Genomic DNA, 17410 nt, shown 5'->3' on the forward strand with positions numbered 1-17410 from the left:
AATGTGGCAGAATGCAATAGGCCAAGCTCACTGAAGCAGGTACATCCCCCACCTCCCCCAGCAGGTGTGTAAATATTGAGGATCACCCTACTGTTACATAGGGTTGCCAAGTCCCCTATTACAAGGGATGCCGCCCTAAATAGAAAATTGCTTGTCGTGTACTAAATCAGTAAGAGGTGTCTTTTATCCTGTATTTCAACAGCAGGGGGCCAGTACACACACAGGTAGATCTTTCCGCTCCCCTGCTGATCCTGGCCCTTCAGTGGTGCGTAGGGAAAGCAGACAGGGCTGCACTCAAGGGTCAGGGTCAAGAAGGCAGTGGAAAGATTCACTCATGCACACTGGCGGCTGCTGGCCAGGGCCTCCTGATGACTCTAGCACTTGAGCATGGGCCCAATCTGCTTTGCTTGCCCAGGCTGTGTCTGGTAGAGCAAATGGATGGGGCTGCATGCACTGGAGCTGCACTGAAGGGTCAAGTGTCTCTCTCCCCTCTAGTTCCCTAGCTGACATCCCCTCCGAACCCATGTGAGCCCAGTTGGAGCTGGCACCAAGCTTGCTTGCAGCAGGGTGCCAGAGTCCCAGCTGCTCTGAGGCATGCAAGGAGCTCCGCACACTCAGGGGCGGTCACGGGAGGAAGCCAGCAGGGCAGTGGGTGGGGCTGGATTAATCAGGGCAGCATGGTGTCCTGGTGGAGGTGGCAGGAGCCTTGTATAGCCTGGCCCGGCAGTGGGGCTTCTGCTGCCTGGTGCTAGGCTCTTGGAGGGCTTTGCTTGTCTATCCCATACTCGGCACATGCAGTACCACGCGGATCTGTTGCAGTGAACCAGCGTCGGGCATTGTGTCCTTCCCCGTCTTGGAGAGAAGCACTGAGCACGAACAACACAGACATGTGAGTAGCACAGAGGCTGGGCACTGGCTGCTCCCATGTGGAGACTCTGGAGCTACTGGGAGGAAAACCTCCTGGACACCAGGAGTCTGGACAGAAACTAGGAAAATTTGGCAAACATGGAAGGCTCTATCTGTCCAGACACCTGCTTGATTGTGCCACAGAATCTCTGCACATTATTACACAATGGATTTCTCATTTGTTGGTTTTGCTCTTGTTTCTTAACTGATGCCTTAGTGCCTTTGTTGATCACAAGCACCATGAGCGTAGTCCTTGTATTTGGCTCTGGACACTCTCTGCCCAGACTGAGAAGGGAAAGTCCAGCCTTCCTCTGTGCTCGTGTTTCACTGATGTTCTCCAACTCTTAGCTTCTCTGTATGTATGCAGTGGCATACCCCAGGGATGTGGAGGCCATATCCATGTGATAAACTGGATACATAGCAACATTGTTTTGCAATCATTTAATAAAGTTGTATTACAGTAGCACCCAACTGAGAGAGACCTCCCCAGGGCCACGCACTGTACAAGTGAGTGAGCCCCTGCTGTCAGGAATTTGCAGCTGACAGGGTGGAAGGGAAGCCAGAGTCAGGAAGTAGTGCTGTCTAGCAGAGGAGTCAGTACTCCTGGGCTGTAGCCTCCCCACTTGCAGAGTCTCTGCCAGCATCCCCAGCAGAGGTGCATAACTGCTGGTCCATGGTTACTGCAGCAGTGTGGGAGTGAGATGGGCAGGGAGCCTGATTCTGACAGCCAAGACCACCTTCAGTGCTGCAAAAAGCAGCAAGAAATACCCTTGGCAAATGTAGGTGAGTACGGCTTATTATTGAAGATATCAGGAGAAGCAGTAAGCACCGACTCCATGGGTGCTCCAGGGCTGGAGCACCCACAGGGAAAAATTAGCGGGTGCTCTGCACCCACTGGCAGCCAAGCTCCCCTCCCCAGCGCGCTATGTCCCCACTCCTCTGCCTACCCCCCAGCGCTTCCAATATAGCAGGACAGACAGTAGAGCCCTAGAAGCTGCCAAAGAAACCGGAACCCTCATTTTCCTGGGACTCCTGGAACCACAAACTGAGTGGAGGCTAGGAGGCAGCAAAATTGCATCAGCAACTCAGGGTCTAATTGTTTGGAGCTGTGACTTGTGTGCCCTATGGTAGTAGGTTGTAGAAAGTGATACATTGCAGTCAAGGCTGTCTATATCCAGGGCAAAAATTCAGGTCAACTGGCTAAGCTGACATGCCCTGTAAGCAGAGGAATGGGAATAAGATCAGAAGATCCTCGCTTGGCTAACAAGCAGTTCCTCCCTTAGGCAGGCCCCTTTGCTTACCTGATCCATCAGGAAGTTAGCAAAGCTTTCCTCCCATTGTTTGCATGGAAAGTTGAACACTGTCAGTTCTCTGGCCAGGCTTTCTACTGATATGTTCCCCTTTTTCTCTCATGTCCAACGTGGCTAGGAAGATAATTCAGGACCAAGCAACAGTAGTGCTCTGGCCCAGATTGTCATTTCCTCTAGGCTTTTGGATCTCATTTATCAGAGTACTCTTATCCAGACATTCAACATTTGAGTCTTGCTGCCTGAAACCTGAGCAATCTTTCGCCTGTATGAATGCTGTTCCAAGCAGTGAGTAGCTCAGATACAGGAAGCCTTCAAATGACTCACAGAAATAGCTTGGACAATATGGTGTGTATGAAAGAAACTAAATCCTATATACCTTCGGATAGAAATGTCAAATTTTAATTCTACTTAACTTCCTCCTGTCTCAGGTCTGTGAAGGATGCAGCAATGGTGAAATGTGGAGTATTAACACCTTGTTGCTATTAATATAGAATTGAATTTCTTCTAGTAGTAGGAATAGGAGAATCTTTCATCTCTTTCTGACTTCACTCAACCACTTCCTAATAAACTCACTTTTCTTAGTTTTTTGGGCAATGGCATGTCTGGCCGGGTTGATCTGGCCTGGGACACTTTTTGTCATCAGTAGGGTGACCAGATAGCAAGTGTTGGAAAAAATGTGCCCCTTGCGGGGGAGGGGAGGGGAGAGGAATAACTTCATATGTATATAATACAGCCCCTAATATCGGGATGGTCCCAATAATATCTGGACATCTGGTCACCCTAGTCATCGGTCACTTTAAAAGTTGGTAGGTAAACAAAGGGTTACTTAACGATGAAGTGAGCTGTAGCTCACGAAAGCTCATGCTCAAATAAATTGGTTAGTCTCTAAGGTGCCACAAGTACTCCTTTCCTTTTTAAGGATATCCATGTCATCCAAACAATCACTATACTACTGCTGCTTATAACTTGGCATTTTATTCATAAGCCTTGGAAGTCTAGCTGGTGCAATCATGTCGTAGAAAGGCATGTTTTAAACTAATATACACCTCATAAGGTCTTCCAAGGATTAGTAAAATGTGGACCGCATTGCCATCAGCAAGCAAATGGCATAAAGTTACAAGGATTTCACTGAATCCAGTTGCTGCACATGGGTGAATTACTTACCATCTGCTTGACTTGGGAGTGGGGATGAAAGCTAACTGAGGCTCCGTTTCTTATAGCCTGGGAAAGGCAAACCAAAGAGATGTCAGAAAGCTGTCACCTGTTAATCATATTGGCAATTTAGTTGGGGTTAGTCATGCTGGACTGTTGCTTCTTCCAGTGTGTATGAATTATGGTAAGAAGAGTGCTTATTTTCTTGCTCTCAGAAAGCAACTTGTATCTTCTTAGTACAGTAACTCCTCATTTAACAGGTTTCAGACTAGCAGTCGTGTTAGTCTGTATCCGCAAAAAGAACAGGAGTACTTGTGGCACCTTAGACACTAACAAATGTATTAGAGCATAAGCTTTCGTGGGCTACAACCCACTTCATCGGATGCCTAGAATGGAACATATAGTAAGAAGATGGATATGGATATATACAGAGAAGGTGGAAGTTGCCATACAAACTGTAAGAGGCTAATTAATTAAAATGAGCTATTATCAGCAGGAGAAAAACTTCTGTAGTGATTATCAAGATGGCCCATTTAAACAGTTGACAAGAAGGTGTGAGGATACTTAACATAGGGAAATAGAGTCAATATGTGTAATGACCCAGCCACTCCCAGTCTCTATTCAAACCCAAGTTAATGTTATCTAGTTTGCATATTAATTCAAGCTCAGCAGTTTCTCGTTGGAGTCTGTTTTTGAAGCTTTATGTTCCTGAAAAATATGACTTTAAGTGAAATGTTTGTCATGTTTCCTTCCCCACTCTGAACTCTAGGGTACAGATGTGGGGAGCCACATGAGACCCCATAAGCTTATCCTTACCAGCTTAGGTTAAAAACTTCCCCAAGGTACAAACTTTGCCTTGTCCTTGAACAGTATGCTCCCACCACCAAGCATTTTAAACAAAGAACAGGGAAAGAGACCACTTGAAGACATCTTGTTCCAAAATATCCCCCTAAGCCCTACACACCCCATTTCCTGGGGAGGGTTGAGAATAATATCCTAACCAATTTGTTACAAAATCATAAAAGACCCAAACCCCTGGATCTTGGAACAATGGAAAAATCAGTCAGGTTCTTAAAAGTAGGATTTTATTTAAAGAAAAAAAGGTAAAAAATCATCTCTGTAAAATCAGGATGGAAAATACTTTCAGGGTATTCAGATTCAAAACACAGAGGATCCCCCTCTGGGCGAATTCTTAAAGTTACAGAAAACAGGAATAAACCTCCTTCTTAACACAGGGAAAATTCACATAAAACAAAAGATAAACTAATCCGCTTTGCTTTGCTTACCTATACTGGTTGCAATATTGGAGACTTGGATTAGGATGGATTGGAGAAGGTGGATTTCTGTCTGGCCTCTCTCAGTCCCAAGAGAGATCAAACACGTAAAACAAAGAGCACAAAACAAAAGCCAGCCTTCCCCAAGATTTGAAAGTATCTTGTCCCCTTATTGGTCCTTTGGGTCAGGTGCCAGCCAGGTTATCTGAGCTTCTTAACCCTTCACAGGTAACAGGATGTTGCCTCTGGCCAGGAGGTATTTTATAGCACTGTGTACAGAAAGGAGGTTACCCTTCTCTTTATATTTATGACAATGTTAAGCAAATCTAATTTCCCCATAAGAATTAATGTAAATAGAGGGGTTAGGTTCCAGGGAATTTTTTTGCCAGACAAAAGGCATTATATACATTTTAAACAAGTAAATGAATACAGGTATTACACAGGCTGGCAGCTCCCTATCAACTTCCCTACACCCCGCCCGCAGATCAGCGTCTTCCTCCTGCTCTCCCTGCCTCCTGCCTCTGGCAATCAGCTGGTTTATGACTTGTAGCAGGCAGGAGCTCCCACTTGTTGAGGAGCATATGTCATCAAACGAGTGCAAGAAGTGTCCCTGCAGTCACTTCCTCTTCACTGAGGAGCTCTGCCATGTGAGTGGGAGTTGAGCATTTATTCAGACATCCTTCATACTTTGTAGGGCCTCAGCCAGAGAAGAGATCCTTGTTGCTGCTCTCCTTCGCCTGACTCTCCATAGAAGAGGAGTCCTTAAACAATGCCTCCGGTCTGGCTTTTGTTGAAGACATAGGGACCCCTTCTCCTGACGGAGGCTATCTATAGGCTCTCTCCTCATCCAAAAGGAAAAACAAGTAGTACTGACTGACCTTGGATAGGATGAGAAGTAAATGAGGAGTGTTTGGAGGAATTTTGTGATAAGTAGAAGACTGAGGAGTTGAAAGAACCAGGTGATTGGGGCAGGAAGAGATAGTTGAGAAGGAGTTAGGATAGATCAAGTATTCCGACAAACTTGACACTATTCAAGGGAAAAATCAAGAGGGAAAGAGTTGCATTAAAGAAACTGAAAAGACCAAATTAGAAATGTCCTTCAAGGCAAAAATGACACAGTAATTTTTTCCGAGTTTAAACACAACGTTTTTAAGATAGTAGACATTCCAAAAAGTGGAGAGTGGAAAAACAGAGACAAAGAAGCTATCAGCTCCTATGTGAGTAAAAAGACAGCTGTCTCATGAGAACCAAAACTTGTTAGCCACCTTTCTCCATTAATGAACCACTGGTTGAAAGAGATGGGTGTAGAATATTTCTTTGAAAATAGAGGAAAACAAAGTGCTTGTGCCTGATCTTTGCCTGTGCCTCCCAACACTTACAAAAAAAGCCAGCCATTAGCTTTTATGTATCCTGCAATCTTGTAGTTTCTGTGTATTGACTAATCTGAGTCTGTTCTTTTTGAGCGCTTTAAACTTCAATTTGATGTTTGTTTTCAGCAAATAGTGTTGCGCCCTATATCTGCTCCTCTGAATACTCGTGTCCAACACTGATGTTAGTCAGAGGTGGAAAACATAGTCCATCCGGTGAAATCCATGTCTTTTTGTGTATTGGAAGAATGTTTTTCGGCACAAAATTCAAGAAGTCTCGTGCTGTTGTCTGTGGGCCGATGACTGTTTCCCAACCTCTTCTTTCATTTCTGATCTGGGTATTAAAATCTCACATAACCAGGAGGTAAACCATTGTGGTATAACTTTGTTTTTTCTCCAGATAGTATCATACCTTGATCTTTCCATCTAACTTCACAAAGTCCTAATATGTCAATTTTATATCTATCAATTTCTTTGATTAGCTGTGCTAATTTTCCTGCACTATGTAGCAGTCATACATTCCAGGTGGCTATGGATGTATTCTTTTTGGCTGTCAGAATTTGTACTATCAAGTGGTTGACTTCCCAATGGATTTGGTCATCCACTGTCATATGCGCATCTGAATGCTTTCCATCCTCAGGCCATGATTTTTGGTTTATGTGGGTTATGTAAGTAGTTTAGCACTTTTTTTAATTTATTTTTTATTTTTAATGGTGATGGGAAGCCGCCACATTGATCAACCCTTCTCCTTTTTGATCTGGGCTTGGGACTGGCACTGGCGGAGTTCTATCCAACATTAAACAGTGTTAAACAAGGTTTGGGGTTTGATATACAGAGATCTTAGCCTGCTTAATGCCATGGCACAAACGCACTAAAAATCCTTTTAACCTTTCATTAAAGTACAGAAAAGAAGGAAAAACAAAGGATTTAAAAAGTTAGATATTGAAGTATTTCATTTTACCCTTTCTTGCTCCCTTTTCCCTCTAGAAACTTTTTAGAAAGTCTTAGATAGTATCAAAGATGGTGGCAACTGTCCTTTCGGGGGCTGGGGTGAGGGAAGTTAGTTGAGATGAGCTGGAGCTGTTAAAGTCCAATTCCATTGAATCTCAGGTGATGGTTGGGATTTCAGCTGGACCTAGTAGGGTTGGTGATGTCATGTGGATCCTTCTCTGGCCCAGTCTGCTCAGGACATCTTTCATTATCAAGATGACATAGGTCCAGGGTCCCAGGAAATGGTGGAGGTTACAGCCATGATGATGAAGCTCACTCCGGTAGCTTCAGTCTTCCCCCCTCCCCCCAAAGTCTTTCTTTAAAGACCCACACTGTCTTATTTACCAAGCATGATCTTAACACAGTACTTGAGTCATGGGTCTTTTTGTTTAGACTAATTTAGTCTCTCTCCTTTTTCATATTTTTCCCATCAACATATGTTGCGATATCTTATGAACTTCTGCATACTTTTTACAATTGAGCTCACTATTAGAGTAAATTTCATAACAGGTCCTGCAGGGACTGATCATTGGTGCCATACTATTTACCACTTTTATTAGTGACCTGGAAGAAAGCATAAAATTATTACTGATGTTAGTTTATTGGTAACAAAGATTGGTGAAGAGGTAAATAATGAAAAGAACACGTCACTGATACCAAGCAATCTAGATTGCTCTGTAAGCTGGGCACAAGGAAACAATATGCATTATAATATGGCCAAAATACGAAGTCATACACTTGAGAACAAACAAATCAGGCTGTGCTTACAGGATGGGGGACTCTATCCTGGGAAGCAGTGACCTTTTTAAAAAAAAAAAAAAAAGACCGACCTGGGGTCAAGGTGAATAATCAGCTGAACATGAGACCCGATGCAACAGTGTGGCTGAAGGACTAAAGTGGTCTGGGGATGGATAAACTGGGAATCACGAGTAGGAGTAGAGAAATTGTATATTTAAGGCTGCGAGTTTGTCACGGATTCCATGACTTTCTGTGATCTCCATGACTTCTGCAGCGGCTGGTGCTGGGGCAGTGTGGGGCCCCCGTGCAGCTCCCCGCCAGCAGCAGAGTTTGGATATGGGAGGGGTTGGGGCACAGGGCGAGGTGAGGTGGGCTTTGGGTGCCGCTTACCTGGGGGACTCCCCGGAAGCGGTGACATTCCCCCTTGCTCAGCTGCTAGGTGGAAGTGTGGCCAGGCAGCTCTGCGCACTGTCTCCGCCCAGAGCACTGGCTTCGCAGCTCCCATTGGCTGGGAACAATTTATGAAGGGTTTTGGTGGATTCTCCATCACTGGCAACTTTTTAAATCAAGATTGGATGTGTTTCTAAAACATGTGTTCTAAGAATTATTTGGGCAAGTTCTACAGTTTGTTACATGGGAAGTCAGACTAGATGATCACACTGGTCCCTTCTGGCCCTAGAATTTACAAATCTACAGTAGGCCACATATGTGCAGTTATGTGTGCTACTTGTACATTTATTACTTTGAAAATTTGATCAGTTGCCATTTTGTAACCCCAACTGCTACATGAATGGAGCTGCTATTGAAGGCCTGGAACATGGTCTTAAATAACTGTTACAAGTGAGCCAAACTCATCAAAGTTGAATGTTGGAAACTCCGTGTACTTTTTTAAATGAAAAATGTAAATTTGTGAAAACAAACTTTTTGTGGGAACGTACTAGTTTCAACTAAACATTTTTACCAGGAAATAATTAAATATTATTGTAGTAGGGACTTGAAGGTGCGTGTCCCAGATTCCTAGTGAATATACTAATCATGAGGCTGTTGGCCATTTGTGGTGGGTGTTTCTGGCTTTTAACTGAAAAACTTCAAAAGGTCTCCGGCTCATTCTGATGAGGAATGCAAGGATTGGTGGGTTGGTTTGTTTGTTTCTGTTCCATTTTTAAATTTCTCTACTCATCATAGTCTGCCTTTCAATAAACCGTTTTTCATTCAATGGTGCATTGGATCTCAAAGAATTATTTTCTGCACAAATATACAGAAATGATTTGTGTGCTGTTTTACTTAAGTCAGTTTAATCTTGTTTCCTATGACTTCAGCATTAAACTGATTGAATTGGATAGGGTCATACGTTGGCTATATTGTTTAGCAGATTTTCTGTTTATTAAAGTTAGAATGCAAAATAATCAGTTAGTGCACTTGTAAAGTAAGACAGTAAAATAAAATGCATACATGCTTCACCAAATGCATTTTTTACAAGTATATCTTGTCTAATTTTGTGCAGATATTTATAGCAAGCACTAGTTAATGCTGTCATTAAGGTTATCCATGTCTGTGTGATATGACCTTTTCAGTCAATTCAAACTCTGCTGTTGGTCTGAAAACTTTCAAGTCTTGTAGCTGAGTGTCAACTCTCACTAAACATTGCAGCAAAAACAGCTCAGCCTCTAGTGAGAGTGGAAAGAACACTTTTATAGGAAAATAATGTAAATCTTCTTAATAGTTCTAATCAGAATTTGCTGGAAGGGGTAAATACGTATCCATGAAATTGTCTTCTGAGGTATTGTGGGAAAACCAGTTTTGATATGATGAATGAATATTTGAAAAGCATCCTTTGTGCATGGACATAAATGTTACTACTGTAAACAGTAAAAGGGCTATTCATCAACAATTGACCAACCTTACTCAGGAAGGCAGAGGGGACTAGCATGCATGATTAACTGACTGTGCAGTGATCACTTCTTCGGTTTCCAAAGTGTGGACCCCTTTGGTTTCTAGTCAAATTGCTACAAAAAAAAATCCATAACTAGATCTAAAATTAAGATTGCATGCACAGGTAAGTATTCAAATCAGGAAATAACTTTGTTCTTTTGCTGTATTATCTTAAATTACATGATCGCATGCTATATTTTGAATAGAAACTGTTTTTATAGCTTGTCAAATTATGCGGGGAGGGGTAGCCCTTGCCTAATTCACTGTAGCTATTTTATGCGAGGTCTCTTATAGACTGCTACTCATACTACACGATAGTAGATGCTAAGAATTTACGTCAGCATGGTCATGTAAGTCTGTAATCTAGATTACAGTGTAGTCACAGCACAGGGCTGTAGTACAATTTACACACTGAGAAAACTTAGGTTTATGTATGCAACGTTAATTTAATCATTTGACTCAAGTGACTGTGACAGGTATGTAACCTTAACATTCTTGACACAGCTTTTTTAATGGATTATATAAGCACCGCAGCGATCTGCTCATTTTACGTTAATACTGTTTATGCTCTCAATGGCTGTGCAATACTTGATGCACATCAGGACTGCCCCCAACTCATGTCTGTCAAAAAGGAGGGTCTGTTCAACACTTTTTCTGTTCGTACAAAACACAGCAATGTAGCTGGCCAAGTTTGTTTATATGTAAACACTTTGATTGTCCGTGGGGGGGAAGGTATATAGCTGCAACTCATGCTAACTCAGGTGACCTTCAGTATCCTATAGAAACTTGCACTTGCATACAGCAATTCTTAAAAGCGTTATGAATAGGGCCCTACTAGTAGGGCCTTATGAATAGAGCCTCTTCTCAGTGCCACTCTGTTCATTGCTTTGCTCCTCTGTGCTTATGGTGACTATAAAAAGGTGAGAAAGGAAGGTCACAAGGACTTCTATATACTAGTCTCCTCCCTTTCCCTCAGAGCAGGCATTTTACACTGATTAGGTTGGGAGACACTTACAGCTCATTGCAGTACTGGTTGACAAGTTTTGACCTGAACAGTGATTGATATGAAATGTGCTCTCACTATGTGAGAGTGAAACAGGGAGGTATAAAATACTTTGTGGGCACAGACGTATATCTCAAACACGCAATTACAAAAAGCCAGAATATTTTCTTGATATGGGAAAAACAGGATGCTTAGAGCATTGTAAAGAGTTTGGGACATCCTATAAAAAAACTAGGATGCAGGTCTCACTTAAGAGTGAGACTCATGGTGGTTCAGAAATCTCCAGCTACTTGCTGAGAAATACTAACTGTTGATGACTCTACCAAAATATTCATCAGCTGTATGAATTTTCAGCAGAGGAGGCACACAGCTGATCATTTTAAATGCAGAATAATAAAAATGAAGGATGCGTATAGGCAACGTTTTCACTGATTCCTGATTTCAGAGTAGCAGCCGTGTTGGTCTGTATTCGCAAAAAGAGAAAGGAGGACTTGTGGCACCTTAGAGATTAACAAATTTATTTGAGCGTAAGCTTTCGTGAGCTACAGCTCACTGCATCCGATACTTACGCTCAAATAAATTTGTTAGTCTCTAAGATGCCACAAGTACTCCTTTTTCTTTTTACTGATTCCTGAGTTACTCAGTTTTGTTTTCTGGCTTCCAGTTACCACTCAGCTGCTTTTCAGTTTCAGAAAATATTGACACATTGTGGACAGCTACTTGACACTTTGTCTCCCCCGTTAAATGCAGGAGTGGTACTGGAGTTGTGTGGGGGGTGGAAATGAAGGTTATAATCCAGATTTACTTGTTTAAGAAGTTACCTTTTTGTTAGCAGATACTCTGGAATGTTTATCTGGTAGGGCTGTTCAACATTTTAATTTGATTACTTTTTAAGGCAAAAGGATTTCCATTTGTAAAAACTACAGATTTTTTGACAGCTAAGCAGCCTATGAAATGTCCAGTATTGTATTCTGGTTCAGCTAACTTTCATGTCTTTTTAATTTTAGAATACATAAGGGGCTCAAGTTGTAGAACATTTGTGGATATACTTGAAGAGCACGTAAGCAAGAGGAACTGCATCTTGAGTGTCTTATAACAAAATTGAACTGTCAAGCTTTGCATTCTCCAACACTCAGAAGAACCTGCGATTTCTAGAATTTTAAGTGAAAATAAGATGACAAAAGTTTAAAATTAAAACTCAGAATGAACGTTGAAAAATCAGAGAATAAGGCAAAGAATGGCTTGCAGTCTCCCTTATTTATCAGCAATGAAAATGGAAATAAGTTTACATGTAACAAAACTACACTACCCTCAAGTAATCATACCACCAATATAAATGGAAATTCAGGTAGTCGATGTAATAAAATGGCTGAGCATGAAGATAACCTGGATTTTAAGGATATAAATGATTTCACAACTATTTCTTTAAACCAGGAATGTATTGGAGTACTTGATCTACAAAAGACTGGGGCTGAATTTATCTGTAGGAGGGCTTCATTGCGTGATACTGATGCCGCATTTGTGTCTTCTGCAACTGAACAGGCTTGTATTTATGTCTTGAACCATAACTTAAAGGAACCAACCAGCCTCCTAAAAGAGAACCTTGCCCTAAAAGGAGTGCAGAATCAAAGTACTGAGCAACCAGTGCCTTATAGACAGATTGACTGTAACTGTGCAATGCGTGTTATCCCTTTGGAATGGAGCAAAAACTCTGAAATCGAAAATGAAGTAGGTTGTGCTCCTGTGGCATTAGATGTCTCTAGTGTCAATGAATCTCTTGGTATGTTTAAAAACCAGGAGGAAACTATGGGAAGTGAAAACCAAGATGCATTTCTCCCTCTGACATTCATCTCTTCTGATGAAATGTGTATGAGAAAAAGTTTTGATACAAGTAGCCCTGAAAAACCTCCTAGTTCGTCTGTGCTGGAAGCTTCAGGGGGCCCAAAAGCATCAAATTGTTCAGATTGGGTAGTACCACCTCTTCCTTCTCCAGATGTTGGAGGGGTTAGTGAACAACCTTTAAAAGGCACCAATTATGTCAATGTAGCACAAAATAGAGTGTCTCAAGAAATGGAAATTCAGTCCTTAAAACTAGTTGGTGAATGGGTAGATTGTCACTCTAAGAATTCAGTGTCACCAGAGCATTTTAATATGGACAAAGATTCAAAAAAGTATTTGCATAGCACACCTGAACATGCTGAAACTGACACATCTCCAAACAGAATGGTAATTAATTACTCTGTAAATGATTTATGTGCTCTGCCAATACAGAGTTTTGATCTAAGTACAGACCAAGAACAGGTGATAGATAAAGTGAGTGAGCATTCAACCAAAGAACAAAATGTCTGTGCTAAAAACACTGCTTTCCAAGATGCACATGGGTATTTTGCAGTGTCTGAATCAATAGAAAGTACTATACCAAAGCCAGAAGGGGCTGCTACAGTTGGGCTGAAATGTGAGGCAACTTTTGTGGTCTTCAGTCCAACAGCTGGTGAAACCAGTCCTGATTCATGTTTTTCTACATCTATGACAGGATCGAAAAAACCTGAATTTTCTGTTTCAGCTTTGGCAGAAGCTGGAGATGGGCCTTTTAAATTGGGAAAGAATGATGCATTAATGAGAGGATGCAATAGAAAGATTTCACTTAAAACCAGTTCTGAACAAATTGCAATGAAACCAAAAAACCGGTCTCCTATTGTTTCTACTATAACCAAAGCTAGAAAAGCTGAGATTGTTAGCTTTCCAAAACCAAACTTTAAAAATGTGAAGCCAAAAGTTATATCCAGAGCTGTGTTACAGTCAAAAGATAATGCTTCATTAAAAATATCCCCGAGATCCCCTCAACTCTCTACTGCCTCATCACCTTCACCAGTTTCTTCCCCAAGGCAATTGCCCTCTTCCATCAAAGCATTGAGGGAAAAACGTGATTTAGACAGAGATACTAAAGCAGAAATACCAATGACTAAGCCTCATAAGCAACCTCTTAATAAACAGCTGTTTCCTAGCCAAGTTATACATGCTACAACTCATTCAAAGAACGCTTCTCACAAAATTCCAAAAACACTTTCAGTAAAGCAGACTCCAGAAGACATTAACAAAGCAAGCTCCTCCAATTCAACATCCTCCTCGGTTTCTGCTGCAGTTGTAACATGTGTACAGAACTCAAAAGGGAAATTGAATGACAAAATGAAAAGCACAATGTCCTTGGCACAGCCTTGTGTCACAAGCACCTACTGGAGTGGAGCTGAAAATGGGCAAAATTGCAGTTTGGGAACTCTTTTGGAAATGGAAGAGCTAATAAAAGATCCAGCAAATGAAACATTTGAAGTTGGCCCTGTTCCCTTGGTAAGTTTATGCATTTACTGTTCAAATTAACTGATTTGCATGTGTTAAATCTGGAAATGTACATTGTACAGCCATGAATGGAAATTGATGTATATTAAAAAAAAAAAAAATCTGTAAATCTCAATACAACCTTGACTATGGAGTTAATTCTCCCTCCATAATACTGAGGGAGAGGGAAAATCTTGAAAGGAATCCTGCCATCTCAGTTTGCTAACCACTTAAATCACACATCCACATAATTTTTTTTTTTTTGGTGGCAAATTTTATTATTTAGAAGCAAGAGAGTCACTAGTTACACTAGCTCAGCTAAACAAATATCAAGTCTAAAATGTATCTGTCATGACTTCATTATCTCATTGATAGTGTGTGTGTGTGTGTCTTCCTTTGTAATATTTGCCAGCAGGCACCCCTTTGAATAGGTCAGGAGAGGTATAATCTAAGCAACTGACGGGAGCCAGGAACTCTGGTCTAGGGTGAAATCCTGGCCTCATGGAAGTCAATGACAAAATTCCGATTGACTTCAATAATGCCAGGATTTTACCTACTGTCCCTTTAGGTTCTTATACTGTACCCATGGCCACGTTATGGTTCAATTCCTTTGGTCTTTATTGCCTTGAGTAAGACAGTTAAACTGAGACAGAGTTTATCACCTGTAAAATATGCTGGCAGTTTAGTACATTTGACACTTGGATGAATTCAAGGCTAAAATAATATTCTGTTATGAGTAAGAATTCTAGCTGTTCAACCAATTTGAAAGTTTGATTTCTCATGGTTTCTGAGGGAGGTATACATCACACTGTCAAGATTTTAAGATTTGAAAGTCCTTGGACTAAATTCCCTCTGCTTAGATGGAATAATTGGAATATTGCACTGGAGTTTCTTTAATCAAGTTCTCATGGGGGAAGTGATCTCGTCTTTAGTACAAATTTCTGGAAATGCATCTGAACTGTGGCTCAAGTCAAAGTAGGTTTGGTTCCCCTCTTAGTATGATCAAATCAGTGTGGACAAAAGTCCACAAAATGCACAGGAGCATGACGAGGTGCTTACATTTTGATACCTATTCCTATACTATATGAGCTTCTGAGCTTGTGCCTGTTAAAAATGAGAGAGTTCTGTGGTGAAACAATTGCAGTAACAAATATGGCATTCAGTTTGAGCCAGTGGCTACCTCTTTGATGTGCCCTGCATCCACTCCTCAAGTTACCTTAAGTATAGTCTCCTCTGGGTGTGACCGATCTACGTAAACAATTCTTTTAACACATTCGGTAAGTATCCTTATTGAGATTCTGATTGCTGGTAACTTTCCTTAAATGACCAAACTGGCAATATTTTATGTTAATGTAGCCATGAAGACTTGTAGGATGCCACTAACTGCATTTCCTTCAGTTCTTTAGCCCACATGTGAACTACTACTTTACCATGAATTTATTTTGAAATAAACTACTTGATTCTTACCTGTACCCAAACAAACCAGGCATTCAGAATTAGGTTTAAATTAAACCTAAGTTGCAACACTTTTTCTTTTGGCACAGACTTTAATATAGGTATCCGTGACCAATTTGAAATTTTTAGTGTCCCCTCATATCCCAAACATTATGTGACCTCTAAAAATGAATTATGTACATGCACATGCAGTGGATAACATTCATCTGTGTGTGTTCCTTTCCTGGACCAAATGATAACAAGCACCTACTTGAAATCACTTGCCTTTGTGACTAGCTTTCTTTCTGGTAATTGATGCTAAACGCCCCCCGCCTACTTTATAAGCTAGCAGTGAAACAACTTGTTCTTACAATAACATTGTGTTTTACAGGTTTCTTCAGCTAAAACTGGGGCAGCACAAGGAAAAAATATACACAAGGAAGGCCCTATCAGTCTTAGAAGTATACCTGCCCCCAAGGTGAAAGTGGTGCCTTCTGTGTTTCGCTCTAGGCGAGGAAGTGAAAATAAAAATGTGTGCGCAACTAAAATGTCATCTCCTCAAAGAGCTGTTTTGCCATCAAGTTCTGGTAAGAGAATTTCTGTTAGGCTAACCGAGTCCTTAAAAACAAGGCATTAAACTTTACCATTATTCCAATAGGTTAGTTTTATAACGTTTGTGACTAAGATATGTGACAGATCTGAACCCAGTCAGGAGTGCTGGAAACTACACAAAGGTTAAAGCAAGAACAGTAACGGTCCAAGCATCTCAATGTGTATCAACACTCTGGAAGCTTCTCTTTCATTTAGTTTAGTCTGGGTTTCCTCTTATGAAAATGTCGTCAGAAATGTTACTTGTGGTGGCTTTTGCCAGTGCAGATACTGGTGCATTAAAGCTGAGGAAATTGCTCTGTTTTCATGGACTACAGGAAAAAATGTGGGAGGGCAGTCACTTTAGGTTGCTGTTGACCTGATTTAGACCTGATCAGGTGGTCTAGAGTCGTCTCTGGCCCTAAATAACTTCTTCCCTATCCTCTTTCCTCTAAATAGGAGGCAGAGGTTATATGACAGCCCGTGTCTACTAGATTTCTATCTTCAGTGTCCATAAATCTAATGTAGAAACAAGAGGCTACTTGGATGAGTCTGAATTGTACAGTATTTGCATCTTTCACTTGGATGTATGATGATATAATTAAATTTGCAAAAGCCAGTTTGTAGGTTCATTAGTCCCTAACAGGGCTTTACAAGAATGAGGAACTGGATTACAAACTACATCTACAACTAGCTCTCACCAGCTTCAAAGCACAGTTTTCATGACACTGGAGGGGCACCATTTTTAGGGTTAAACCTGATTTCTATCCCAACTATAAATCTCTGATTTAGCCATATTCCAATTCAATGTCTTCAAATCTCATCCAGTAAAGAATGCCCAAAGGAGGGTGTGGCAATATTGTGAGGAAAAGATATTAAGATAAAATATGTATAGGTTTGCTAAGTGAAAATAGAACTGAAATCATTGGAAAGTTGTGAAAGCCAGAGAGAACGACTTACGATACCACACATACAAAACTTTGTGATACCGTTCAACAACTCCCCATGTTCATCTCAAGGGATTTCATAGGAGCCCCATTGCTTAGACTGAACAAAACACAAACTTGTACAATCCTCCATTTGCAAGGAAAGGGACTGAGTGAATTGATGAAATGAGGGGCTCGAATTCGTTGGCCTACTGGCCATTCAGCCTCAGACTGATTCTTCAGGGCTTCCTTCTGTTAGTCTTCCAGTTGACTAGTCAGACTTGGTAGTTGTAGACAACTAGTTCAGTTGTACAGTAAAAGCCCAGAAGGTTCTAGTAAGTGACATAGTTGATCTTACTTGTTGCAAAAACGTAACTAATTACAAAGGTAGTTGGAACATAAAGGACTGAACTTGTAATATACTATAATTTGAAAAACATACTCCCAACCCAGAAAA

At 41.1% G+C, this 17410-nt stretch overlaps 1 protein-coding gene across 2 annotated transcripts in view; it reads left to right on the top strand.

The window, feature by feature from the left end:
- MTUS1 (microtubule associated scaffold protein 1) overlaps window positions 1-17410 on the top strand; it is a 206087-nt gene that overhangs the window by 44334 nt on the left and 144343 nt on the right. For both annotated transcript variants that reach the window (XM_073341911.2, XM_073341912.2), the window contains exons 2-3: window positions 11680-14017; window positions 15831-16026. In XM_073341911.2, coding sequence (XP_073198012.1) covers window positions 11876-14017; window positions 15831-16026 — 2338 coding nt within the window. In that variant the 5' untranslated portion in view covers window positions 11680-11875. The remainder of the gene's footprint in view (window positions 1-11679; window positions 14018-15830; window positions 16027-17410) is intronic.

This window comes from Lepidochelys kempii, chromosome 4 (genome assembly GCF_965140285.1).
Source record: "Lepidochelys kempii isolate rLepKem1 chromosome 4, rLepKem1.hap1, whole genome shotgun sequence".
Classification (NCBI taxonomy): domain Eukaryota; kingdom Metazoa; phylum Chordata; order Testudines; family Cheloniidae; genus Lepidochelys; species Lepidochelys kempii.